Source organism: Lepidochelys kempii, chromosome 7, assembly GCF_965140285.1.
Source record: "Lepidochelys kempii isolate rLepKem1 chromosome 7, rLepKem1.hap1, whole genome shotgun sequence".
Taxonomy (NCBI): Eukaryota; Metazoa; Chordata; order Testudines; family Cheloniidae; genus Lepidochelys; species Lepidochelys kempii.
In genome coordinates, this window is record NC_136386.1 from 32,266,359 (window position 1) to 32,291,662 (window position 25,304).

At 56.7% G+C, this 25,304-nt stretch overlaps 1 protein-coding gene and 1 long non-coding RNA gene across 4 annotated transcripts in view; one reads left to right on the top strand and one right to left on the bottom strand.

The window, feature by feature from the left end:
* The window catches only part of LOC144930718 (uncharacterized), a 50,210-nt gene that overhangs the window by 22,870 nt on the left and 2,036 nt on the right, over window positions 1–25,304 (bottom strand). For all 3 annotated transcript variants that reach the window (XR_013636036.1, XR_013636038.1, XR_013636037.1), the window contains exons 3-5: window positions 18,545–18,645; window positions 5,370–5,496; window positions 2,196–2,346 (exon numbers count right to left, since the gene is read on the bottom strand). This is a non-coding gene — a long non-coding RNA (uncharacterized LOC144930718). The remainder of the gene's footprint in view (window positions 1–2,195; window positions 2,347–5,369; window positions 5,497–18,544; window positions 18,646–25,304) is intronic.
* Window positions 12,434–24,424, top strand: NAALADL1 (N-acetylated alpha-linked acidic dipeptidase like 1). The gene is made up of 20 exons (XM_073351891.1): window positions 12,434–12,657; window positions 13,096–13,268; window positions 13,323–13,342; window positions 13,733–13,834; window positions 14,912–15,034; window positions 15,689–15,878; window positions 16,553–16,646; window positions 18,156–18,260; window positions 19,027–19,112; window positions 19,524–19,643; window positions 19,835–19,920; window positions 20,201–20,264; window positions 20,699–20,766; window positions 20,856–20,947; window positions 21,427–21,517; window positions 21,938–22,019; window positions 22,120–22,296; window positions 23,206–23,296; window positions 23,746–23,838; window positions 24,256–24,424. Exons 1-20 carry the CDS (start codon window positions 12,434–12,436, stop codon window positions 24,422–24,424), a joined length of 2,250 nt encoding a protein of 749 aa, XP_073207992.1.

The window sequence follows — 25,304 nt, forward strand, 5'->3', positions numbered from 1 at the left end:
AAGTGTAAAAGTATAACAAGAGCAAGCCAAGAGAGAGTTTGAAACACAACTAGCTAAAGACACAAAAACTAACAGGAAAAAACAATGAGCGGGGCCACCGGAGGATCTAAGTGCTAAAGGAGCACTCGAGGAAGACAAGGCTGTTGCAGAGAAGCTAAGTGAATTTGTTGCATTGGTCTTCACTGCAAAGCACGTGGGGGGCATCCCCACACCCACGCCCTTTCTTTCAGGTGACAAATCTGAGGAACTCTCCTAGATTGAGGTGTCAGTAGAGGAGGCTTTGGAACAAACTGATAAACAGCAATTAAGTCACCAGGATCAGATGGTATCAGCCAAGTGTTCTGAAGGAACTCAGTTGTGAACATTGCAGCACTATTAACTGTGGTATGTAACCTATCGCTGAAATCAGCCTCTGTACCAGGTGACTGGAGTGTAGCTCATGTAATGCCAATTTTTTAAAAAGGCTCCAGAGGTGATCCTGGTATTTACTGGCCAGCGAGCCTGACTTCATTACCAGGCAAATTGGTTGAAACTATAGTAAAACACAGACTTTTCAGACACACTGATAAACACAGTTTGCTGGGGAAGAGTCAGCACAGCTTTTGTAAAGGGAAATCATGCCTCACCGATCTATTAGAATTCTTTGAGGGGGTCAACAAGCCTGTGGACAAGGGTTATTCAGTCAATATAGTGTACTTGGGCTCTCAGAAAGCCTTTGATCAGGTCCCTCACCAAAGGCTCTTAAGCAAAGTAAACAGTCATGGGATAAGAGGGAAGGTCCTCTCCTGGATCAGTAACTGGTTAAAAAGACAGGAAACAAAGGGTAGGAATAAATGGTCAGTTTATTAGAGAGAGGTAAATAGCATTGTTCCCCAGGGATCTGTACTGGGACTTTTGCTGTTCAGCATATTCATAAATGATCTAGAAAAGGGGGTGAAGAAGTAGGTGGCAACATTTGCAAATGATCCACAATTACTGAAGATCGTTAAGTCCAAAGCTGACTGTGAAGAGTTACAAAGGGATCTCAGGAAACTGGTTGACTGGGTGACAAAATGGCAAATGAAATTCAATGTTGATAAGTGCAAAGTAATGTACATTGGAAAGCATAATCCCAACTCTACATACAAAATGATGGGGGCTAAATTAGCTGTTACCACTCAAGAAAGAGATCTTGGAGTCCTCGTGGATAGTTCTCTGAAAACATCTGTTCAATGTGCTGCAGAGGTCAAAAAAGTGAACAGAACGTTAGGAACCATCAGGAAAGGGATAGATAATAAGACAGTAAATACCGTAATGCCACAACATAAATCCATGGTTCGGGCCCACCCCTTGAATACTGCGTGCAGTTCTTGTTGCCCCATCTCAAAAAAGAGATATTAGAATTGGAAAAGGTACAGAGAAGGGCAACAAAAATGATGAGGGGGATGGACCAGCTTCTGTATGAGGGGAGATTAAAAAGACTGGGACAGTTCTGCCTGGAAAAGAGATGACTAAGGGAGATATGACAGAGGTCTATAAAATCATGAAAGGTGTGGAGAAAGCAAATAGCAAAGTGTTCCAGAACTAGGAGTCACCTGATGAAATCAATAGGCGGCAGGTTTTAAACAAACACAAGGCAGCACTTCTTCACACAACGGAGAGTCAGCCTATGGACTCATTGCCAGGGGATGTTGTGAAGGCCAAAACTATAACAGGGTTAAAAAAAGAACGAGATAAACTCATGGAGGACAGGTCCCTCAATGGCTATTAGCCAAGATGGTCAGGGACACAACTCCATGCTCCGGGGGTCCCCAAACCTGTGACTGCCAGAAGCTGGAACTGGATGACAGGGATGGATCACTCAAAATGGCCCTGTTCTGTTCATTCCCTCTGAAGCACCTGGCCACTGTCAGAGACAGGACACTGTGCTGGATGGACCATTGGTCTGACCCAGTATGGCCATTCCTATGATGAAAGGAAGGAGACAAAGCTGAGGCACAGGGAGGGGAAGGGACTTGCCCAAGGTCATGCAGCACGCTAGTGGTAAAGCTGGGAATAGAACCCAGCTTGACCCGACTCCCAGGCCAGTGCCTTACCCATCATACCACACTGCCTCAAGAAACACGAGCCTTGTAAGCCAGCTCGGGTCAGTCCCAGTTCTGTGGCGCTTGCATTAACTCCGGGACCTATGGCACGCAAGAGCAACATTCACGTACCCGAGGCCCTGATGCTGGCAGCGAGCTCTGACCAAGTCCCCAGTGGGAGAGCTGTATGCAGCTGAGACAGAGGGCTCTTCCCAGCACCGACCAGACCCAGGACACCAGAGCAGGAAAGGGCCTCACCAGAGGCCTGGGACCTAGCAAAGAACTGGTTACAAGAAGGGAGAGGTTGGTTTGAGAGACAGCAGCTAAATACGCTTCATATACCATGCCTGAGAGACAGTGAACCTCACACCATGCCACCTTTGAATCCAGTCCCCCTTCCCCCACTCCTCTCCCAGCACTGCAGGTAGAACCCAGGAGTCCAGGATCCTAGCCCCCACTGCTCTAACCCACCAGACAACAGTTCCATTTTGGCAGAGTCACAGGGTACATTTTGGGTTACAATGGCACATTATGGCCAAGATCAGCCCCCTGTTGTGCCAGGCGCTGCACAGATCCCTGACTGAGATGAGGGCTTCTATTTGTGCCAGGTGCTGCACAAGACTCCCTGCCCAAAAGACAAGGGGTGGGAGAGGAAACTGAGGCACAGAAAAGGTAAGGAACCCGCCCGAGGTCACACGGGGACTCAGTGGCAGACCTGGGAATAGAACCCATGTGTCCGGACTAGCAGCCTGGTGCCCTAACCACTGGCATTTGAAGGAAACAGGAATTCAGAGCAGCTTTCCCGGTTCACTCCTATCTGAGATGCCAGCCCGTGTCCCCGCCCACACCCAGAGTGGCTGTGCTGATGCAAGGCTATCTGTGGGTGCGGGAGGACATGTGGGTAGGTGGACGTGGCCAGCAACCCATCCTTCCTCCCTCCCTCGCCTCCACCACACGCCCCAGCGCCCATCGTATTGACACTTGCTGCTTCTGCTCTACTAAGCCGGCCGGTCTGGTTAAATAACCATGGTGAGGGGGCGGCGTCAGAACCAGGCAGGAATTGCCGGTGCTGTGAGCAGCTCTTGGATGGTGCGTCCTGCTCTGAGGATGAGCGCTTCAGCCATCCGCAGGAAATCCTACAAGAAAGCCCAGGGGCAGGCAGGGCCCTTCTCCACAGCGCACTGGGACGAGGCTGGTGGTGGCCAGGTGCATGCTGGGAAGCTGCAAGTGATGGAGAAGTTCTTCACCCCGCTTCAGCGCCACAAGGACGGGAAGGGCTCAGAGCGGGAGATGAGCCGGTGCCGCCAGCAGTGGATGGAGGGGCAGATCGACCGCTTCTCCTCCTCCTCCTCGGCTGCATCTTCCACCACCGCAGCCTCCTGGTCCTCTGAAGCCAGCCTGGAGGAGGAGGCCTTCTTGGGCGGCCCCATGTCCCAGTCCCAACATTCCCAGTCGTGTGTGAACATCTCAAAAGAAGCCAGGGCCTTGCGCCGGGGAGAGGAGGGGACTGCCAGCTACAAGACTGAGGAGCCCGTCTCCTTTCCCCGGCTGAAAAAGGGGCACAGCCAGAGCGTGGACCGGCTGTCTCGGCAGCTGGGTCTCCAGGAGGCCCAGTCCCCACCTCCTGCCCAGGGCAGCGGGGAGAGCCGGCTCTACAAAGCCAGCAGCCTGGAGAGGAGCTTGGTCTTCAATGAGCAGACTGAGATCTTGGCCCCACGGCTGCACAAACGGGCAGGAGCCCCGGCACCCAGCAAAGGCATCCTCAAGAACGGGGCTGTTGCCAAGGGCGACGGGCTCCGCAAGGCCAAGTCCATCGAGACCTTCCCTGTGCGTGCAGGCGAGAGGGAGACCCAGGTCCCACCGCCCCCCAGGGCTGAGGAGGAGCTGGAGCTGCTGCCGGAGCTGGGGATCACCAAGAAGCACCACAGCATGGACCAGATGAAACTAGTAGAGGAGAAGCTGAGGTTCTCTGAGTTCCTCAACGAGATCACCAGACAAGTCATGAGCCCCTCCAGCCTCAGCTCCATGGGCTGGAAGCCACCAGAGGCTGCCAGTGCCGGCAAGGGCTCCGGCACCGACAGCTCTGAGTCCAAGAGCTCCGGCAGCAAAGGCAGCTCCCAGGGGTCCCTGGCTGAGAGCCGGGAGAGCCAGTGCCAGCAGGAGAGGGGCCCCTACGGCAGGAGGAAGGGCCCCCGGGGGGATCACACCAACCCAGCTCCCTCCAGGCACATGGACAATGTCAGCAGCCTGGAGCTGGGCATGGACCCACAGACCAGGCAGGGCGGCGAGGAGCAGAGGAGGCCCGGGGAAGGCAGGCCGGGCCATGGGGAGGAGACCGCGGGTCACGAGCAGCCTCCTGCCCCCAGGAAGGTGGAGAAGGAGCGGGCCAGCCCCCCGAAAGAGCCCTGGGGCAAGGAGCAGCCTGAAGGGACAACACAACAAGGCGGGGCCCACTGCAAGGTAGGTGGCACTAGTCCCTCCAGCACTACAGCCCCACCCACATCCCTTCCTGACCTTCCCCCATCCCCCCAAGTCACCCGGGCCCTGCAGCCCCAACGGATCCCCTCCCCCAACCCCCGGGCCCTGCAGCCCCAACAGTTTCCTACCCCCCCCCGACATCCTTCAAGTCACCTGGACCCTGCAGCACCAACAAGTTATCCCCTCCGCCCCCCACCAGAATTACCTACACTCTGCGGCCCCAAACAGATTCCCCCCAAGCCCCCCCAGGGTCATCCTGCAGCCCCAACCTCCCAAAACCCCATCCCATCCCCACATTCCCTGCACTCACCGGCAGCCCCAATCCCACCTCCTACCCCAGGAACACCCAGATCCTGTGCCACCCATCTCCTCCCGACCCTCCCCTTCAATCACCCAGCCAACTGCAGCCCCAACCCTCCCAGAACCAGGTCCATCAGCACGGTTGTCCAGACAAAGGGCCAGATACAATTCACTCTGCAGCCTGTCATCTCCTCCCTGGGAGCAGGGGGTCTATCTCCAGCTCTGGCATGGGAGTGGGGTCTAGTGGGTTAGAGCGGGGACTGGGAGTCAGGACACCTGGGTTCTATTCCAAACTCTCTGTACGACCTTGGGGATAAGTCCCTTCCCTGCTGTGTGCCTCAGTTTCCCTCTGTGTTCAAGGGGGTTATGTAGGCTCACCCACTCTGAGATCTTGTGCTGGGCGTTGGCGGTGTTTTACAAAGACTCAGGTTGTTGCTGAAGTCTGTCTCCGTCTGTCTATCCAGGAGCTGCAGCCACAGGCAGCCGATACGGAGCCAGCTAAGTGAGTATTGAACACATACCACATACCTTGGCGCCTCCAGTCATGATGCATGTTCCATTTAAGCTGCGTGTAAGAGACAGGAGGTCACTGTCCCGCTCTGCTCAGCAAGGGCGAGGCCTCAGCTGGGGTGTTGTGTCCAGTCTGGGCCCCGCACTGTAGGAAAGAGTTGGACAAACTCGAGAGAGTCCGGAGGAGAGCAACGAAAACGAACCGAGGTTTAGAAAGCCTGACCCGTTGGGCACATTCAGTCTAGGGAAGAGAAGGCTGAGGGCGGACCTGATAAGAGCCTTCAGTGTGTCAATGGCTAGTACAGTGAAGCCAGAGATTAGTTGTTCTGCAGCACACAAAGGAACCAGCGCCACTCCCAGCAAGGGAGATTTACATTAGAGGTTAGGACAAACATTCTAACCCTGAGAACAGTTAACATGGGAACAGGTTACCTAGGGAGATGGACGAATCGCCATGATTGGAGAGTTTTGAGAACGGGTTGGACAAACATCTGTCAGGGATGCTCTGGGTTTACTTGGCCCTGCCTCAGTGCAGGGCACTGGACTAGATCTCTCTTGAGGTCCCTTCCAGCCCTACACTTCTGATTCTATGCCCAGTTCTTACATATCCCCGTCCCTATCCTGGAAAGACTGAAGGCAGCTTGAAGCCTCCTTTATACCCATACCTTAGTGTCAGGACAATTTCAGTGTTGCTCAACGTCTGACTTACAGCTAGAGCACAGGTCTCAGAGTAACAGCCGTGTTAGTCTGTATTCGCAAAAAGAAAAGGAGTACTTGTGGCACCTTAGAGACTAACCAATTTATTAGAGCATGAGCTTTCGTGAGCTACAGCTCACTTCATCGGATGCACAGTGTGAACAGCGGCAGAGAACGGCCAGAGCACAACACGCTCCAGCCGCCTCCCTGATCCGCCTCCCACGGCCTGCAGGGGGCAGAGAACAGTCAAGAGCACAGAGCACTCAGACTACAACCCCTCTGCTGGAAACAGGACCAGTGCAGGGCCCTTATGCCAGCTCCTCCCCAGCTACCGGGGGGTGGGGGTGGAGGGGTGTGGGGAGGGGGATCCCAGGGGGCAGTCTCCACCCTACAGTGTACAAAGAGGCCTAAATGCCCCAGAGATTCTGGCCCCCAGAGGTGTGAAGGGGACTGCACTTGAATACGTGGGGATGGGGTGTGCTCTAAGAGCCCCCAGCAGCCTCGGAGTGGCTCTGCAGGGGGAGCGCCGATGGAGGGCTGTAGGCAGCTAGGCCCCTGGTCTATGGGCAGAGGGGGGCATGCAGCTCAAAGATCCAACAGGGGAGCCAGGCCAGCAGCTCTGGCCCAAATGGATTCTGGCCCTAGCTCCAGTCACTCCAACCGGGTCCAGGGCTCTGGCATGACAAGACCTCTTGGGCTCAGATTCCCCACTGCCAGTGCTCTCTGTGACCCCAGGTTGCCCAGAGACCATGGCGTGGAGCAGGCGGAAGGAGCAGGTGCAGGGGCCAAGTCTGGCCCTGCTGGGCAACAGGATCTGCAGCAGACCTGGGAAGAGCTGGAGTTGCTGAAGGAGAAGTTCAGCAGGTGAGGGATCCAGAAGCCTGGCCTTTGGGGGCGGGTTGGGGCCTCCTCACAGCTGCTCCCCCAGGAGGTGGAGTCTATTACAGCCCTACCCCCTTGTGGGTTGAGTCTGCTGTCATAGCCACACCCACCAGGAAGCAGAGTCTAGTATAGCCCTTCTCCCCATGGGGGCGGAGCCTGCTCTCCGGTTCACTCGCTTGGCAGTTGAGTCTGTTATAGCCCCAGCCCTCTTGGAGGCATCTAAGTCTATTCTCACAACCCTACTTCCTTGGAGACAGGGCACTCCCCCACATGCACAACTAACCTGTGGGACTCCCCGCTGCAAGTACAAAGAGACAAAGAGCTCTGATTGGTGGAGCTGGCTTTCCAGTAGCACCTCCTGCCATTGCACAGCTCTGAGGCCCTCCCTCTCTTCTCCCTGAGGTTCAAGTTTCTTGTCCCCCTAGGCCCTTCTGGGCACAGTCCCACTCATGTGGCATGGCTCCCCTTGGCCTCCGCTGCACTGCCAGCAACACAGAAGCCTGTAAGAGACCAGCCCCCATTAACAATAATTATGTCTATATTGAGAGACGGTAGAGATTGGGAATGTATCCCACTGCCTCCACCAATCACACACTGAGTCACATGGGTTCTTAGTCTGTGTGCTCCTCTGTCGGGCACTCAGCAAAATCGGGTCCCGAGATTGATCTCGCAAGCTAAGCAGAATTATGTCTCATTAGTACTTGGATGGGAAACCTCCAAAGAAAATCCACAGTCCTGCAGAGGGTGGAGAGTGGACTCAGTAGGGGGTGCTTTCCCCTCACAATCAGCACTGACCCAAAGACCCCAGCACAGTGCCACCCAAAGCAGGCTGCATCTCAGTGCTGGGCAAGAGATCATTATATAAACAGCTCCCATGCCCTCCCCCCCAGAGGCGGCTGCATCTTAGCACTGGATGAGGGATCCCTGTATGAACAGCCCTCACGCCCCATCTCAGCACCAGGTGAAAGATCCCTGCATCTGTAGGGAGGTTTTCAAGACAGTCTCAATCTCTTGTCTGTTTCCCCCCAGGCTGCAGGAGGACTATTCCAACACCCAACGCACCAACCAGCTGCTGGAGGAGAAACTTCACCTCATTGTAAGGGCAGCTTCATTGCTGGCGGGGAGTAGCCCCAGATTTGGGCTTACAAACCCCCCCACCATTGAAAGGGAGCAACCCCATGGTCAGATCCATGTACCCTGGACACTCAGCTGCCCAGACAGGGAACAACCCACTACCTCATTCAATGCAGGTTCTTATACTGGGCCCATCACCACGGTATCTGAGCCTCTAATCCATACATTAAGTGCAATGTAGCTACACTCCCAATGTGTAGCTACACTCCCGAGGGACTTGGGGTCCAATTTTTCCACCCCACAATCTCTCCCATAGTTCTGATGAGACATGAGGCCAAGTCTCTCTCCCCTTCTCCACCCCCCATTGGGGTATACAGCTGCCCTGACAATTTGCACAGGTTTTGGGTATTAACCCAGGTATCCCAGCCAAATCCCAAACCATTTCATGGCCTTAAAAATTGCTCCCTGCCTGGCAGTTTCAATCAGACACGGGATCATCCTACATGTCCTATCTTCAAATGCTGTCCAACATTGTTGTGCAGATGTTAAACCACCCCCATGCCCGACCCCAGAGGTGGCTGCATCTCAGCACTGGGGGCCCAGGCATCCCAACTTCCAGCCTCCCTCAAGCACTAGGCCATTCTTCCCCTGGCCCTCTCGTCTTGCTGTCCTAAGCATAGGCGCCGACTTCTACTCGTGCCGGTGGGTGCTCAACCTCCCTCTGCCCCTGGCCCCTCCTGCCTCTGCCCTGCCCCCATTCCAACCCCTTCCCCAAAGTCCCTCCCCCAACTCTGCCCCTATTCCGACTCATTCCCCAAATCCCCGCCCCAGCCCTGCCTCCTCCCCTGAGCACGCCATGTTCCCACTCCTCCCCCCTCCCTCCCGGAGCTTGCTACCCCACCAAACAGCTGTCTGGTGGCGGCAAGCACTGGGAGGTAGGCGGAGGAGTGGGGACGAGGCGGAAAAGGAGGTGAGGTCAGGCGGGGAGCTTGGCTTCCGGTGGGTGCAGAGCACCCACTAATTAGCTCCAGCCCCGGAGCACCCACGGAGTTGGCGCCTGTGGTCCTGAGCCCTTTGCTGTCCCCCTCTCCCCGCAGGCTCAGAGTATGGCAGCTGAGAGACAAACCCTGAATCAGCGCATTACTGAGCTGCTCGAGAGGCTTATTAGTGCCCAGAACACCATCTGCACGCTGGAGAGACTCAATGTGAGCTCAGGGGTGGTGGGCGGCCTGGAGAGCACAGACTGGGGGAGCACGGGGAGTGTTCCTGGTGGAGGGGGTGAAATGTGCGCTATGGGGAGGGGGCAGGCAGAGGTGGTGCTGGGAAGGAGTGGGAAATGCTTCCAGCTGTGGAGTCAAAAATCCAGTACCAAGGAAATGTCGCTAGATTCCGGAGCCAGTGACAGCCATGTATTTTTAAAGCCCAAGAAGTGAGGAATTAGTGCCGTGTATCTCTGGAAAGCTGGGACTCAGCTTTCTAATGGCACAGAGAGACCAGGTCTAACCCCCACGATGTCAGAGATACGGAAACTCAGTCTGCCACCAGCCCTAGCACTTTGCGACCCTTTCAAACTTCTGTGGCCTCAGGGAAACAAGCTCAAAGGTAATCAGAATGATGTGGCTGGGGGAGCCAATAGCTTGACAATCCTCAGGGTTACACAAAATCCCAGCTTTCCATCAGGGCAAGTCTTGTGCTATTAGCTTGAAGACTTGAGGAGATACTGCACCTTAAACAGCGACGGCTGCAAGCTTTAGCAGTTTTTGAGGCTGCTAAACTCACACCAGAGTTCCAGAGGGTAATCAGACTGACGGAATTGAAAAATCCAAGGGCTCAGCAACCGTAGAGCTCGAAATAAATGGCTGACACCACTGAAAAGCTGAGGGTACAAAGCATTCAGATACAGCACTCGCAGTTAAGGAGATATCGGGCTTTAAACCACCACTGGCCCCTCTGTCTCATTGCGCTGGGCACGGCCGCGCTAGGCTGGTGTGACATCCCCTCCCCTGTCCCCGCAGATCTCGGCGCTGCTGTCAGAATCAGCGGGGAAGCACCGTCACATGGAGAAGGCCAATTCCGCCGACAGCCTCTACTCCCTGCACATCTCTGATGTGGCGCCCCCTCCCGCCTTCATGGACAGTGCCTCCGACGCCCACACCACCACCACCACCCCCAGCCAGTCTGACTCGGCCACAGAGGCCAACAAGCCGGGCTGCAGCTCCGAGTCGGACACAGCCACGCCCAACGGAGACAGGACTCCAGCGCCCAACTACCACAGCCTCCCACCCCTGGGGCAGCTGGAAAGCCACGGGAGAACCATGGCCTTCATGCCGTGGAAGCAGCAGCGGCCTGGGGAGCTGCTGGAGCATGTCAACTCAACAGAGAGTGAGTGCAGTGCGGAGGAAGGGGCCCAGATCCACACTCTCCCCATGCCGCACTTCCTCTACCTGAGGCAGGAGGCGCTGGTGGCTCCCTCCGGGCCCACCCTCCCGCCCACTGATGCCCTGCGCCCTCCATCCCCGCAGGGCCTGCTGCTCGGTGGGCAGCTGGAATTAGTGCCAGTGCCGGAGCTCAGCAGCACCGACAGCTCTGATGGGGATGAGGCCTGGAGCCAGGGCCTTGGGGAGAAGGAGCCAGGGGTGTCTCTGGATTACCAGTCAGCTCAGAGGATCCTGGACAGCCTGCTGAGGCAGCACCAACACCTGGAGAAGGAGCCAGCGAAGGCGAGTGGAGGGGGCTATCAGGACAGGAGCGAGATGGGCCAAGCCAAGGAGCACCAGCGCCGGATCCACTACTACTGGGACTTCCAGAGCCCGGGCAAAGAGCAGCCCCAGCTGCACCAGCCCCTGCTGCACCAGCCCCAGCACAGAGGGGGGTCCCTGCCCCGGGCCAAGGGCGAGAAGGTGTTGCAAAGGGAGCAGGAGTGTGGGGATGTGGTGATGGACTCCACACTGCTGTAAGGGGGCCCATAGGCAGATGAGACCCCCACCCCACAGCCACTTCATTGTCTACCCCCTGCTGCCCTCTACCACTTCACTGTCTACCCCTCACCACAGCAAGGAGTCCAGGGGATCAGGAGCACCCCACTGAGCATAGGGAACTGTAGTCTGGGTTTGCTACAGACTGCCTGGGAGACAGACAGAACAGAGGGGCGGGGAGACACGTTGACCCAGAGAGATCTGTGGGGAGAGGACAGACAGACAGCCCAGAGAAATGAGAGGAAACAGATAGAGACAGAGACCCAGAGGGATGGGGTAGGAGATGGATAGACAGAGCCAGAGATGGTGGGGGAATGGGATGGGGACTGACAGGCAGACGCAGATAGAAAGGGAGGAGGACACAGATAAAGGAAAGTAGGAGGGAATCCCACAAATCCATGTGGGGCCAGCAGCATCAATCCTGGGCTGACCCCTATGGCTGCACCCCACCTTGCTGCTCTCCCCACCAGCCCCACCTGCATAAACTTGCATTTACCTTGTTGACTGTGATCTGATCCACCCCCACCTCCCCATCCCACTGTATACAGGCTCCTGGACCGAGCCACTAGCATGACCCGACCCCTTTTAATTACAATTACAGGCACCAACGTTAAAGGAATAAACTCCGAAGGCCAACGGGTGTTTGATTTTAGCCCACGGAACTGGGCCGGCACACGGGGAAGAGTCACCCGGCGCCGAGATGAAGCTGTCTCCAGGGTGGGACACGGGGATGCTTATAGAGAGATTCCCTCAACTAGTGTTGAGATGCAGGTTCTGTCCCCAGCTCTGGGAGGGGCATGGAGTCAAGTGGGTTAGGGTGGGAGGCTGGGAGCCAGGATGCCTGGGTTCCATTTGCCCGTCTGAAAGAGGAGATCTATCTATCTGCCAGTCTCCCTGCTCTAACTATCAAATGTCTCCCTTCCCAGAGCCAGGGATCGAACTCAGGAGTCCAGCCCCAACTCCCTGCTCTAGCCAAAATACTCCACTTCTTCCCCAGGACCACATGAATGACCCAGAGTCCTGACTCCCAGCACACACCCCCAACTTGAACCCACAAGACTGCATGCCCTTCTCAGAGCTGAGTATAGAACCCAGGAGTCCTGTCTCCCCTTGGGAAGCTCTCAACCCACCAATGCCCTTTCTAATGGGGGTGGGGAATGGAACCAACCGCCTTTCCATCTGTTTCCTGATTCCCATTTATGGAACACCGGCTTTATGGGCCAGTCCCTGGTGTCCAAAGGGCATCCCTCAGTGCCATGAATTAGGAGTATTGTGTGGGGAGGGAGATAAGGCTGCCAGGCTGGATCTGGGAGCTAATGAGTAACCCCATGAGCCCTGGTGACAGTATCAGAGGCATGGGTTGATCCAGAGGGTGTGGGGCCCCATCTGCTATAAAGGGCCCACCACACACACCTCACCCCCAGGAAGAGGCTGGAGCCCATGGCAGGCTGTGGGATGAGCTGGCTGAAGATCCTAGGGGCCGTGATCGTGGGGGCCCTGCTGCTGACAGTCGGAATTCTGTTGGGCCACTTCGCCATCCCCAAAGCGGGGAATGGCCAGGGGGCACCCAGCCAGGGGATGCCTAACTGGGTGCAGACCGTGGGCCGGGATCTGAATGAATCCCTGCTGCAGAGCTTCATGGATCAGGTGGAAAGCGGGAAGATCCGGGAGAATCTGAAGTAAGGAGGGGAGGAGCGATGGAAAAGCCCCATTGAATTCACCCATATTCAGGAGATCCAGGACTCCTGGGCTGCAAGGCAGGATCATTCCTTACAGCCTATTCCCACCCAGGGGGATGGGATCATCCCCTATAATCTATCCCCTGCCCCACCCCATCTCCTGGGGATAGGACAGGATTGTCCCATACAGTCTAGTCCCTCCTTGGGCCAGCTAGCCTTCTCTCAACCTGTGGCCAGATTGGAACCAGTGCCCCATCGAGGGAGAGGCCCTGTATCCCTAGCTTGTAGCCCCAGTTCTGGGAGAGGAGTGGTGTTTAGTGGTTATAGTGGGGGTGGAGGGAGGAGCTGGGAGTCAGGACTCCTGGGTTCTATCCCCCACCAGAACCTGCAGTCCTGAGGGAGCTGTGATCTCAGGCACTCTCCTGTACCCTTCACCAGGACCCTGGCCTCCCAGCCCCACATGGCTACAACTAAGGGGGATGAGGAGCTTGTGAAGCTGCTGCTGAGCCGCTGGCAGGACCCGCAGATTGGTCTGGACAGCACCAGCGAGGACGTGTATGGCGCATTCCTGTCCTTCCCTGACCCACAGAGACCCAACAGCGTGGCCGTGGGTGTGTGTGGGCAAGTGAGGGCTGGGTGTGTGTGTGCAGGGCACAGGGCTGTAGTGGTGGGTACTGGAGGGAGGGCTGGAGTGGTGGAAGGAGGGCAGGAGAAACTGGGAGACAGGGCAAATGGGTGCAGGGGTGAGGGGGACACTGGGGCAGCTGGGCACAGGGGCTTGTGGGGTGCTAGACAGGCCCTGAGGCAGCTGGGGCTAGAGAAGGGACAGGCAGCAGGGACTGGGGCAGGTCTAAGAGGGAGAATGGGGCAGGGGACAGGCCAGGAGGCCGGGGTGGGGGGGAATTAAGGCAGCGGAGGACAGGGAGCTGGAGGGACAGGACTGGGGACAGACAAGGGCAGAGAGGGGCAGGGAGAGATGAGGCAGATGGGGGCAAAGGTCAGAACGGGATGTCCCACAGCAGGCACCCCACACTGACGAGATCTGCCTCCACCCCCAGTGGAGAACAGCAACCAGATCTTCTCAACCCGGCACAGCGAGAAGGAAGTGACAGCGGACCAGGCCCATGCAGATGTGGTTCAGCCCTATGCTGCCTACGCCCCCCCTGGGAACCCCAGGGTATGGAGCAGGGCTGGGTATAACCCCTCGAGACCTCCTCATGGCCTCAGCTCAGACCCTCCCACTGCACCCAGGGGCTGTCAGCGAGTTATCTTATCTCCTCTCCCAATCAGGACCATGTCCCTTCTTTTATGAGCCCATCAAGGCTGCTAGGAGATCTCTGTCCCTAGGGTGACATGCCAACCACTACGTATCTATGGAGACAGTCAATTCCCTGCCCTGCCCTGCCCTGCCCAGGTCCTCATATAGCCACAAACAGCTGTCACCGAGCCAACAGCCACTTATCCCCAGCCAGCCACACAGGTTGTCATGCCACATCTCTCCAGATATAAACAGCCACCCAGACAGGTCGCCTTGCCAACAGCCATGTGTCCATGGAGATAGTCACCCCAAATGTCACCACAAGACAGCCATGTATCCCCAGAGACAAACAGCGAGCACTACATGGGTTGTCACTCCAACAGGTGGGGTATCCTGAATGACTGCCCTCAGGCTGTGGTAGCAACAGCCGTGTATTGCTGATGACCACATGACCACGGAGCCAGGCAGACATATTGCCCTGCCGACAGCCACACAATCCCAGAGATAAACAGCGAGCACCACACGTCATCCTGCCAACAGACACCTCTCCAGACAAACAGCCACCCAGACAGGTTGCCTTGCCAACAGCCATGTGTCCAAAGAGACAGTCACCCCAAATGTCACCACGAGACAGCCACGTATCCTGAGACAAACAGCGAGCGCCACATATCATCCTGCCAACAGCCACGTACCCCCAGAGATAAACAGCCACCCCCACATGTCATCATGCCAACAGCCACATATCCTGAGGGATAAACACCCCTAACACATTGCTGTGCCAACAGCCACGTATTCCTGGAGACAAACAGCCTCCCCTCAGCCCCCATCACCAAAGTGACAGGCATGTACCCATGGAAACAAATGGCTGCTCTCACATCAAAGACCCAAGTGGACCCTGACCCCATGACAACTTTATCTTGCCCCCCCTCCCCCCCCAGCCCCTCTGATCCTCTCTCCCGCAGCGCCCTGGGGCTGACTCCTCTCTTCTCCCCTCAGGGGAGGCTGGTCTATGCCAACCAGGGCAAGCGCAGTGATTACCAGGAGCTGGTCAACATGGGCATCAACCTGAATGGCACCATCGCCATCACCCGCTATGGGGGGGCTGACCGTGCTGCCAAGGTGAGGGGAACTCAGGGCCTAGGGTGACATGCCAACCACAGGCCACGGACACCAGGCTGCCCCCTCATGTGGCACTGAAGAGGGGGCCTTTGGGCTCCCTTCCCCCTCATCCAGTTGCTCCCTCTCTGCCCCCCCATCCTAATCCCCCCCATCCTTTGTCCCCCAGTTTTCCATCCCATCACCTCTCTCCCTGCTCTCCATCCCATCATCCCCTCCCCATTCCTCCAATCCCTTTCCCCCCAGTATCTGACCCAAGGCCCCTTCCCCCCAAGTCCAATCACCCCTGTTCCCACTCCCCCAGTTCCATCAGCTCCAGCACTTTCTGCCCAAGGCCTGTCCCCCCAAAGCCTGATCAGCCCCAGACGGTGCACTGCACAGATCCAGGGGTGGGGGATACCAGAAGAGTGGCCCACCTCAAGATGGGGGGCTGGATGGAAGAGTCACGGAATGCCATTGCTGCCCCTCAAGGTGGTGGGGGCAGGGGAAGTCTAACTAGAAGAGGGGGAATTGAGGCAGGAATAAGAGAACAGCTCACCACACATACTCCAGTCTGCGCCACAGTGTGTGGGGGGGACATTCCAGCTGCCATTCCCGTTCCCCCTGGCAATGGTGGTGATGGTGGAGTGGATAATCTGACTGACCCTAACCCTCTAGGCAGTGAACGGGGCAGAGTTTGGTGTAGCTGGCGTGGTGGTGTATACAGACCCTGCAGACATCAATGATGGGCGGGCATCCGAGGAGGAGACCTACCCCAACTCCTGGTACTTGCCCCCCTCCGGTGTGGAGCGGGGCTCTTACAATGGGTACTTCGGGGACCTGCTTACGCCCTACTATCCTGCCAAAGGTAACATGGCAGGGCAGGGCGGGACTGGCTTTGACCCACAATGCTTCTTGCTGTTCCCTCCCATGAAGAGGAGGGGAGTCTGTCACAACCCCCTGCGGATGAGGCCAAGAGCCTTCTTGAATTCATCCCCCCACCCCTGCTCTTGTTCATCCAGATGGCACTCCATCCTCTGCCCCCAGCTATATCCTGTAGCAGGACGTTCTGCAGATTAACCAAACCCATGGGGGAATTGCTGCCCTGGAGTGCCCCCTATTCCCTGCACTATAGGAGCCCATCTGGCCTCCTCCACCCAATTCACCTCTCCTTCCGCCACCATCTGCACAGAACCCAAAAGTCTTGTCTCCTAGTTCTACGGCTCTAATCACAAGACACCACGCCCCTTCCAGAGCCAGGAATAGAACCCAGAAGTCCTGACTCCCAGCCCCCGCTGCTCTAACCACTAGACTCCATTCCTCTCCCAGAGCTGGGATAGAACCCAGGAGTCCTGACTCCCCAGGCCCTCTAGTCCTCCTTGTGACATACCTCCATCTGGGGTATGTCCCCTGCACCCCATCAGATCCAAGTCTGGACTGCCCACCATCTTTGCAGCAAATGACCCCCCACCATCCCAAACAGGGCACTGGGGGAAGGGGGATAATAAGCCTCCTTCTGATTCACCTGCCTTTCTCTTGTAGAATTCACCTACAGAATCAAGGAGTCAGAGATCCAGGGGATCCCACCAATCCCAACTCAGCCAATTGGCTTTGAAGACGCCCAGACACTAATCTGGTGGGTGACCAATTCAGTGGAGTTGGGGCAAAGAAGCTGTGAAATCTGGCTGAATCCACCCCTTAATGCATTTCAGTGCCCACTACCCATTAGACTCACAATCATCTCCCCTGGCCCTGGCGTTGTCCTGTAGCAGGACATAACAGGTGAGAATGGCTGCTGGCTGGTGCATGGATTGGTACTCAGGACCCTTGGGTTCTGTTCCCGGCTCAGCCACCAGCCTTCTGAGTGACCTTGGACAAGGCACTTCCCCCTCTTTGTGCTTCAGTTTCCCCATCTCTAGAATGGAGATAATGGCATTGACTGAAAAGCACTAGATAAGAGCTAGGGAATATTACTGATCATGGAATAGTTTGAAAGGGGAATACACATGTGCACCATCAGCTTTAGCCACTAGGTGGTGACAACTCAGGCCCCAAGTCCGTTTGTTAAAAACACAGTCATTAAGTGCAGGGAAAGAGTGCAACAAAATTAAATGCAGCCAGACCACTGCCCCTCTGCTTCTGATTCTGGCATTGATGCACCACTGAGGTCAGGAAATTCACCTGAACTGAATTACTTTGATCGTCAGCAATTTGGGGCAAGCACCCCAACCCAGAGGCGGCTGCATCTCAGCCCCAGGCAAGAGATCCCTGTATAAATGGCCCCCGCGCCGTAACCCAGAAGCGGCGGCATCTCAGTAGTGGGGAGGAATCCCTGTATACATGGTGCTTCTGGGCACTACCACAATAAGATAATAAATAACCCCCAAGGCAATGGGAAATGCCTCATTCTCTCACAGTCCTGACTACACCATTGTACACCTGCTGTATTGTACATGCCATGGCCCCTCCATAGAGGGCCATGTAGATTTTATGAGAAGTGGATTGAACAGCCTAATAGCACAGGTTTATGGTGTAATGTATATATGAAGGGGGTGAGGTTCAATGGGTAGAGCAGGAGGAGCTGGAAGTCAGCACTCTGGGTTCTCTTTCCAGCTCTGGGAGGGGAGTGGGGTCTAGTGGTCAGAACAGCAGACCTGAGAGCCAGGGTTAGACTGTGGTGGAGGGCAGGCTGGGAGTAAGGACTCCTGGGTCTGTCCCCAGATCTGGGAGGGGCATAAGGCCCAGTGGGTTGGAGGAGAGGGGGCTGGGAGTCAGGTTTCCTGGGTTCTTTTCCCAGGTCTGATTCCCTGCATGCCCTTGAATGACCCACTTCTCCACCTTGTGCCTCAATTTCTCCATCTATAAAATAAAGACACCCACCGTGCACCTCCTGGGTAGTGTGGGGGTCCCCAGTGTTTGAACTGTTCAGGGGTGTAAAGCACTTGGAGTGTCCTAGGGAAAAGATGCTGCAGAGTAAACAAAGGAAGGTTATTATCAGGAGTGGGAATGCAGCCTTCGTGGCCAGGGCAGAGCTGCTGAGGAGACTGACAGAGGAGGCTTGGTGGTTTTGCGGGGGCAGCAAAAGTGGTTTGTGGGGAGCAGAGACTCTAATAACCCCATATATCTCTGGCTCTATGTCTTCTAGTAACCTGTCTGGCCCTGTGGCTCCTGCGTCCTGGCAGGGCTCTCTGGGCTGCTCCTATCCTGTGGGACCAGGATTCCGCACAGGGGGGCTGTTTCCCAACACCAGGTATGGATGTATACATGTGGTCCAGGATTGCATCCCACCCTGCCCCAGCTCCCACCAAAAGTCACCTGGGAATTTCGACTTCCCCCTCCTTCTCCAGTGCTCACTGTGTTAACCCAGGCCCTCAGACCCTGCATTCCCTAGTGGTGTGTTCCCAGCAGACACAGAGTAGTTAGATCAAACCATACAGTCTTCTTGCTGGGAGGCAACACTCCTTTTGGTCTCAGGAGTCAGAACAAGAACCCAAACACAGAGAGAGACAAAGCCCAGAGGCTCAGCTCACTCACCTTACTCCAGGATGGCTTTCTGCAGACTGACTGCTGCAAGGCCCAGATCCAGGCTTCACTGCCTCTGAGCCCCCTGCCTGCAAGCAGGACCAGAAAAATCCCTGTGAATTTAAAGTGATCACAATCTGAACAGGTTTCAAGACACCACATCAAGACCCTAGCTGACCCCAAATCCCCTCTTCTCCACTCCCCTGGCACTGACCCCAATTTCCTCCTGCACCAGCTCCCATCTCCAGACCCACCCAACTGCACCAACTCCCCCCGGACCCCACTGCATTGTTACCACTTTCCCCTCCCTGACCCCCATTGCAATGACCCAGACCCCACAACCTCCCCTAGACTCCTCCCATGCTGGCCCCAATTCCCCCATCCCCTGTTCCCCGCTCCAGCCCCCATCATGTCAATCTCCCACTGCATTGACCCTGACACACACACCCCAACCCCCACTAGGCTAACCCCAGCTCCTCCTGCTCTCCCCACAGCGATGTCCAGGTCAACGTCTACAACCAGCGAGTCATCAAGAATTCCTCCAACGTGATGGGGTTCATCCGGGGCAGTGAGGAACCTGGTGAGTGTGCCCCCCCGAACAACCACCAAGCACCCCCACACCTACCACCACTCCCACCACCCCAACCCCCTCTCCCCCACCCCACAAACCTGGAGTGTCCCCCACCCTGCCCCATTCATCATACTGGGATACACCTCTCTCCATGCCCATTCCCCCAAACCTCTCATTCCCTTCCCCTCTCCATGCCCTGGAGCACTCCTCAGTGGTCTCCTCTTCTCCCCATGCTCAAGAATGCTCCCCAGTGACCCCCACCCCCCTCCAACACTGCTCCTTTATCATCTGGGCTCACAGCTGGCAAGTTCCCCCCACCACACTCCATCCTGAGCAGCCCTCCCCATCCCTGTGCACTCCCCGCAACATCCCGATCAGCAGCAGGGCTCCGTCTCTCTCCTCGCCCCCCCCCCCCCCCAGACAGGTATGTCTTGTACGGCAACCACCGAGACAGCTGGGTGCACGGAGCCATCGACCCGAGCAGTGGGACGGCTGTCATGCTGGAGATCACCCGCGTGCTGGGCAAGATGCTGAAAGAAGGTATGAGGGCTTGGGGGGGCGCACAGGGGTGCAACTATCCCCAGTGCACAGCTAGGGAAACTGAGGCACAGAGTGGACTTGCCTTCGAGGTCAGCCAGCACATCAGTGGCAGAACCCAGGAGTCCTGACTCCCAGAACTGCCCTGCTCTAACCACGACGTCTGAATCTCCAGGCTGTGTGTTTCTCCACAGGGAAGTGGCGCCCCAGAAGGTCCATTATCTTTGGCAGCTGGGGGGCTGAGGAGTTTGGTCTGATCGGCTCCACTGAGTACACAGAGGTAAAAACCCAAGAGAGAGAGGGGAGGGGGATTAACAGCGGCTCCCCTTTGGAGGGGATAAAATGGGAGGGAGGGTGGATGTGGCTGCTGCCCTCTGTTGCATCCAAGCAGACCTGCACCCAGGTATGTGCTGAATGTACTGTAGCGGATCAGGATGTTACAATGAGCCTGTCACTCCCTGCACCAGACTCATGGGCCCAGCGAGCCCAGAGCAGACCCATGGGCCCACGCAGCTCACCCGATCCCATTGCACTAACTGCTGGGTCTCTCCCTTGCCCAGGAATTCTACAGCAAACTGCGGGACCGGAGCGTGGCCTACATCAACGTGGACATCTCTGTCTTCGGTGAGCGTCCGTCTGTCCTGCCTTCCCTCCTCCGTGCTTGCTGCACCATCCCCTTCTCTGCGTTGTGTAGAAGGGCCGCGACACCGGGCCCAGGCGGGCTGGGGTGTTTTGGGGAGGAAGGGATGAAAGGGAGCGTGCAGCGTGCGAGTGCATGTGCAATCAGACGGGCACAAGTGCGAGAGCCTGCATGCAACTGAATACATGTCTGAGGAGGCGCAGCTGAATGGTTGTGCGAGAGTACACGTGCCAGAGGGTGCGACTGAACAGCCATGGAAGGGAAAGCATGTGCCACATAAGCAGGTGGCAGAGAGTGCAGGTGATGCCGGTCTGGCTGTGCTGCGAGCCACTTGGTGCCGCAGAGCCCCAGGGCGTGGCGGGTCTCCCTGTACGATCCGGCACAGCCCCTAACATTGCCTCACCTGTGCTTTCCACAGCCAACGCCACCCTGAGAGCCCAGGGGACACCGCCTGCCCAGAGTGTCATCTTTGCAGCTGCCAAGCAGGTACCAGGGTGGATCTGTGGTGGGAGAGGTGTGTGTGTTCGTCGCCTCTCCTACTGCAGGGGAGTCTGACTCATGTGAACCTATTCCAGGTCCAGACCCCGGCCAGTTCCTCCATGTCCGTCTATGACAACTGGAGAAACCACTTCAACCGCATCAGCCCCAGCTACGGTGTCATCCCCAAGTGAGAGCCCAAGTCAGTGGGAACCACCACCCAGGCCCCCACACTCCAAGGGTGGATGATAGGGAGTGGGAGGGACCGGAAAGGGGCCAAGATCTTCTCCTCCCGACCCCCTTCTGTGGCTCAGATTGAAGAGAAAGCTTAATTGTTGGGGGAGTAGCAGATGGGGGGTGGGGGATACTGGACTGGATGGACCCACTGTTCTGATCCACCGAGGGGGATACTGGGCTAAACATGCCCAATGGTCTGATCTGAGGTGGCAGAGAGGGAGAATACCAGGAGCCTGGGCAACTCTGAACCATGACAACAGCCATAGAACATACCAAAGAATGGGGGCTTGGGGATCTCCCCCCGTAGGCAGGGGCCACATCAGCGGAACAGGAGATGGCAAATTCTGCTCTCCACCCAGGGATGTTTCCCCTTCCCACTGTCTCCCCCCTGCCTGGCCTTGAGTCACTCACCCATCTCCATCCCCCGCACAGCTTAGGGTCCCTGGGTGCCGGGAGCGACTATGCCTCCTTCATCCATTACCTAGGCATCACCTCCATGGACATCGCCTACACCTATGACAGGGTAAGGACACCTGCTGCTCTGGGATGAGCCTGCCTGAGCTGCCCCCTCCTGACAGACATGGCCTCAATCCCAGATCCTTGCCCACGTGGGGCATTCACTGGGTGCTGGAAAAGAGGCAGGGAGAGTGCAGAATTGGGCTATCTCGCTGCTACCCTCTGCTCAGTAGGGGGCGCTCTCCCCTCAGTCAGTGCTGACCCCTGTGCTGTGCCTGGGGGGCACTGTATTGCAGGGAGTACATTGGGGGGGCCCAGTAGAGGGCACTGTCCCTCACAGTGCTGACCCCAGTGTGGGGCTAAGGAGCTGGGCAGGTGAGTCAAGGGGAGGGTTTGCTGGGGGATCTCACCTCACTAGGGGAAAGAGGGGGGCCTTGGGATCTGTGCCCCTTTTGTTTTCAGCTGCTTTGCCCCTTCCCTGCCGTAGAACAAGACATCTGCTCGGATTTACCCTGCCTACCACACGGCCTTCGATACCTTTGACTATGCTGACAGGTTCATCGACCCAGGTAAAGGGGCGTGGCATTCACCCTGAGCAGGCATGGGGGCCTGGGTATTGCGGGGGAGGTTTAGGATGCATCTAATCCCTTTATCCGCATTTGGCCACAGGGTTCACCAGCCACCAGGCCGTGGCCCGGACGGTCGGCAACGTGCTGCTACGGCTGGCCGACAGCCTCGTCCTCCCCCTTAATGTGAGCGACTATGGAGAGAAGCTGGATGAGCTGTACAGTGCGGCCGCCCAGGGGGACTTCCTGGCCAACCTCACTGCCAACAATCTCTCTCTTGGTGCGTGCTGGACTCCTAAGTGTTATCCTCAACAATCTCTCTTTTGGTGCGGGCGGCAGGACTCCTAGGTGTTATCCCCAACAATGTCTCTTTCAGTGTGGGACTCCTAGGTGCAGGCAGGTGGGACTGCTGGGTGTTATCCCAAACAATCTCTCTCTTGGTGTGGGCGGGCAGGACTTCTAGGTGCTATCCCCAACAATTTCTCTCTCGGTGTGGGTGGGTGGGACTCCTAAGTGCTATCCCCAACAATTTCTCTCTCGGTGTGGGTGGGTGGGACTCCTAAGTGTTATCCCCAACAATCTCTCTCTCAGTGCAGGCCGGACCCCTGGGTGTTATCTCCAAAAACCTCTCTCTCGGTGCAGGCGGGTGGGACTGCTGGGTGTTATCCCCAACAATCTCTTTCTCAGTGTGGGTGGGTAGGACTCCTAGGTACCATCCCCAACAATCTCTCTCTTGGTGCGGGCGGGTGGGACTCCTGGGTACTACCCCCAACAATCTCTCTCTCACTGTGCTCCAGGGTGGGGGTTCAGTAGGGGGCGCTCTCCCCTCTGGGTCAGTGCCAGCTCCAATGACCAAGTGCAGTTCTGCTCAGTAGCAGCTGCACTCCCCGCAGTCAGTGCTTTCCTCACCATGGTGCTAGCGGGTGCCGTGCTGCAAGATGGGGGGACTCAGCAAGAGGTGCTCTCCCCTCTCAGTCAGTGCTAACTCCTGCACTGCGGGCACTGGCTGCAAGGAGCAGAGCAAGGGGCTGCTCTCCCCTCGCAGTCAGGGCTGACTCCAATACTTCAGGGGCCCATAGCCTGGCTTCCCTGGAGAGCCCAGATTGGTGTGGGGAAGGTGCTGATGGGGACCATAGGGAGAAGGGGCTGCAGACCTGCTCCCTTACACTTGGTCCTGCCCGCCTTGCAGACCCTTTGAAGGCTGCGATTGGTCAGTTCAAATCGGTGGCTGCTGACTTCAACCAGCGAATAACGAAACTGAAGGAGGAGGAGTCTCCCAGGTGAGACGGGTCCCTGACTGCATGTGCAATTGCACTGGTGGGTGTCCATGCCCGCCTGCCTCTGTACAACTGCACGGGTGCACAGCTTGGAGGCACTGTCCTACAGGGAGTGGTCACACGTGTTAGCATGTTCACATATACATGCATTGACATGTTTGCACAAGCATGGCCTCTGTGAGGGTTGGGGAGTCTCCTTTATCTACAAAGGGCACATAATCCTTGGACCCAGGGAAGGAGGGGTCTGTTGTCCTTAGTGGAGACCCCTCTGGGAATGGAGCTTGGAGGCGGGGGGTCTCTTCCAGTCCTCCAGAAAGGGAAAGGTTGGGACAAGGTCACAGGCCTGGAGAGCAGTAGGCAAGGCTGGATGAAATGATGGAGCCCCCCCACAGGGCATCTGATGTAAGGGGGACCCTAATCCTACTCTGGTCTCTCCTTCCCACCCACCCCAGTCCTCTCCAGATCCGGATGGTGAATGACCAAATAATGCTGCTGGAAAGGGCCTTCCTCAACCCCCAGGCCTTCCCCAACAAGTACTATTACAGGTAATGCCATGTGGGGGGCTGGACAGGACACCTGGGTTCCATTCCCAAGGGCCCATCCTCACCAATCCCTGGTGGATCCTGGGTGAAAGGGCATCAGCAAGAGAATGACATCTAGGAGGGGCGTGGGGTCTAGTGGTTAGAGAAGACAGGTCTGGAGTGGGGATTAGGGTTTACAGCCTGGGGGCTAGGAGTTGGGACTCCTGGGTTTTATCCCCAACTCTGGAAAGGAGTGGTGTCTAGTGGTTCAAGCATGGGGGGGCTGATATTCAGGACACCTGGAGTCTATTTCCAGCTCTACTGCTGACTCCCTGCATAACCCTGGGAGAGCCCCCTCACCTCTCCATGCCTCAGTTTCCCCATGTGTATCACAGGGCTAACATGATACTGACCTCTCCCATTCTCTTTCCAACTCCTCAGCCACGTGATCTGGGCATCCAAATCCTCTGACCAGGCCACCTTCCCAGGACTGGCTGACGCCTACACCAGTGCCCTGGAGACAGGGGACTGGGACCAAGTCCAGAAGCACCTCACCATCGTCGTGCAGGCTGTGGAGAGCGCTGCCTCCACCCTGGAAGCCATGGCCTAAAATCTTGGGGTCCACCCCAGTCCCACCCTGTCACTCAAAACCCAGCAGCTTATACATCTCAACTATCCTACTCAGAAGGCAGTCCTGGCACCCCGTCAATGCCAAATGCCTCCTCCGTGCCTTGTGCTGAACTGATGGCGTCCCCTAGTGTGGGCATTGGGGGGAAGAGCATGACATCCCCAAATCCCAGTGAAGTGGGGTAACCTGCTCTCCCTGGGACCCCTGACTGATTAGCCTCCACCCCACCTCCCTAACCCAGCCTGGACTATTAAAGAACAGATGACAGCAGCAGGTGCTTCTGTTTGTTCATATGGTTGGTGGGAAGAGTGGAAGGTGAAGCTCATAATGGCGCAGGGAGGCCATCTTGGCCCACAGGAGCTCTGCTACCACAGTGCAGTGGCCAACTTGGACCCAAAGGCACTGCTGCCACCACAGGTAGGGAAGCCATGGTGGGGCCCCTGGGCCTCGCGCCCACAGTATTGCCCCCCCCCATGAGATCAAAACTCACCGCTCTGACCCCAACCATCATGGGACTGGCCCACACACCAAGGGAGTTTTGTTGTTTTAAAAGACTAGATTGTAATTTTCAGTCTGTCTCGATATTGAAAGTCCTCTGGCCCATCCCCAAGTGGGGGTGGGAGGACAAGTGGTGTCACTCACTCTATCAAATTTAACAGGTATGGTGATTTTGGCCCCCTGCTGCCTGAGCTCTCACCCCAACATCTGCCTATCCCTTGCTCCCCAGCCCCTTCCTCAGTTCAGCCCCCCGAGCCTGAACTCTGCTTCTCCTGGGGTTCTTCAGCCCCCTCTCCCAGGCATAGGGGCTGTAGTGTGGTCCCCCCCCTTCCAGGCTGGGAGAGGCAACTCCAGGGGCTCTTCA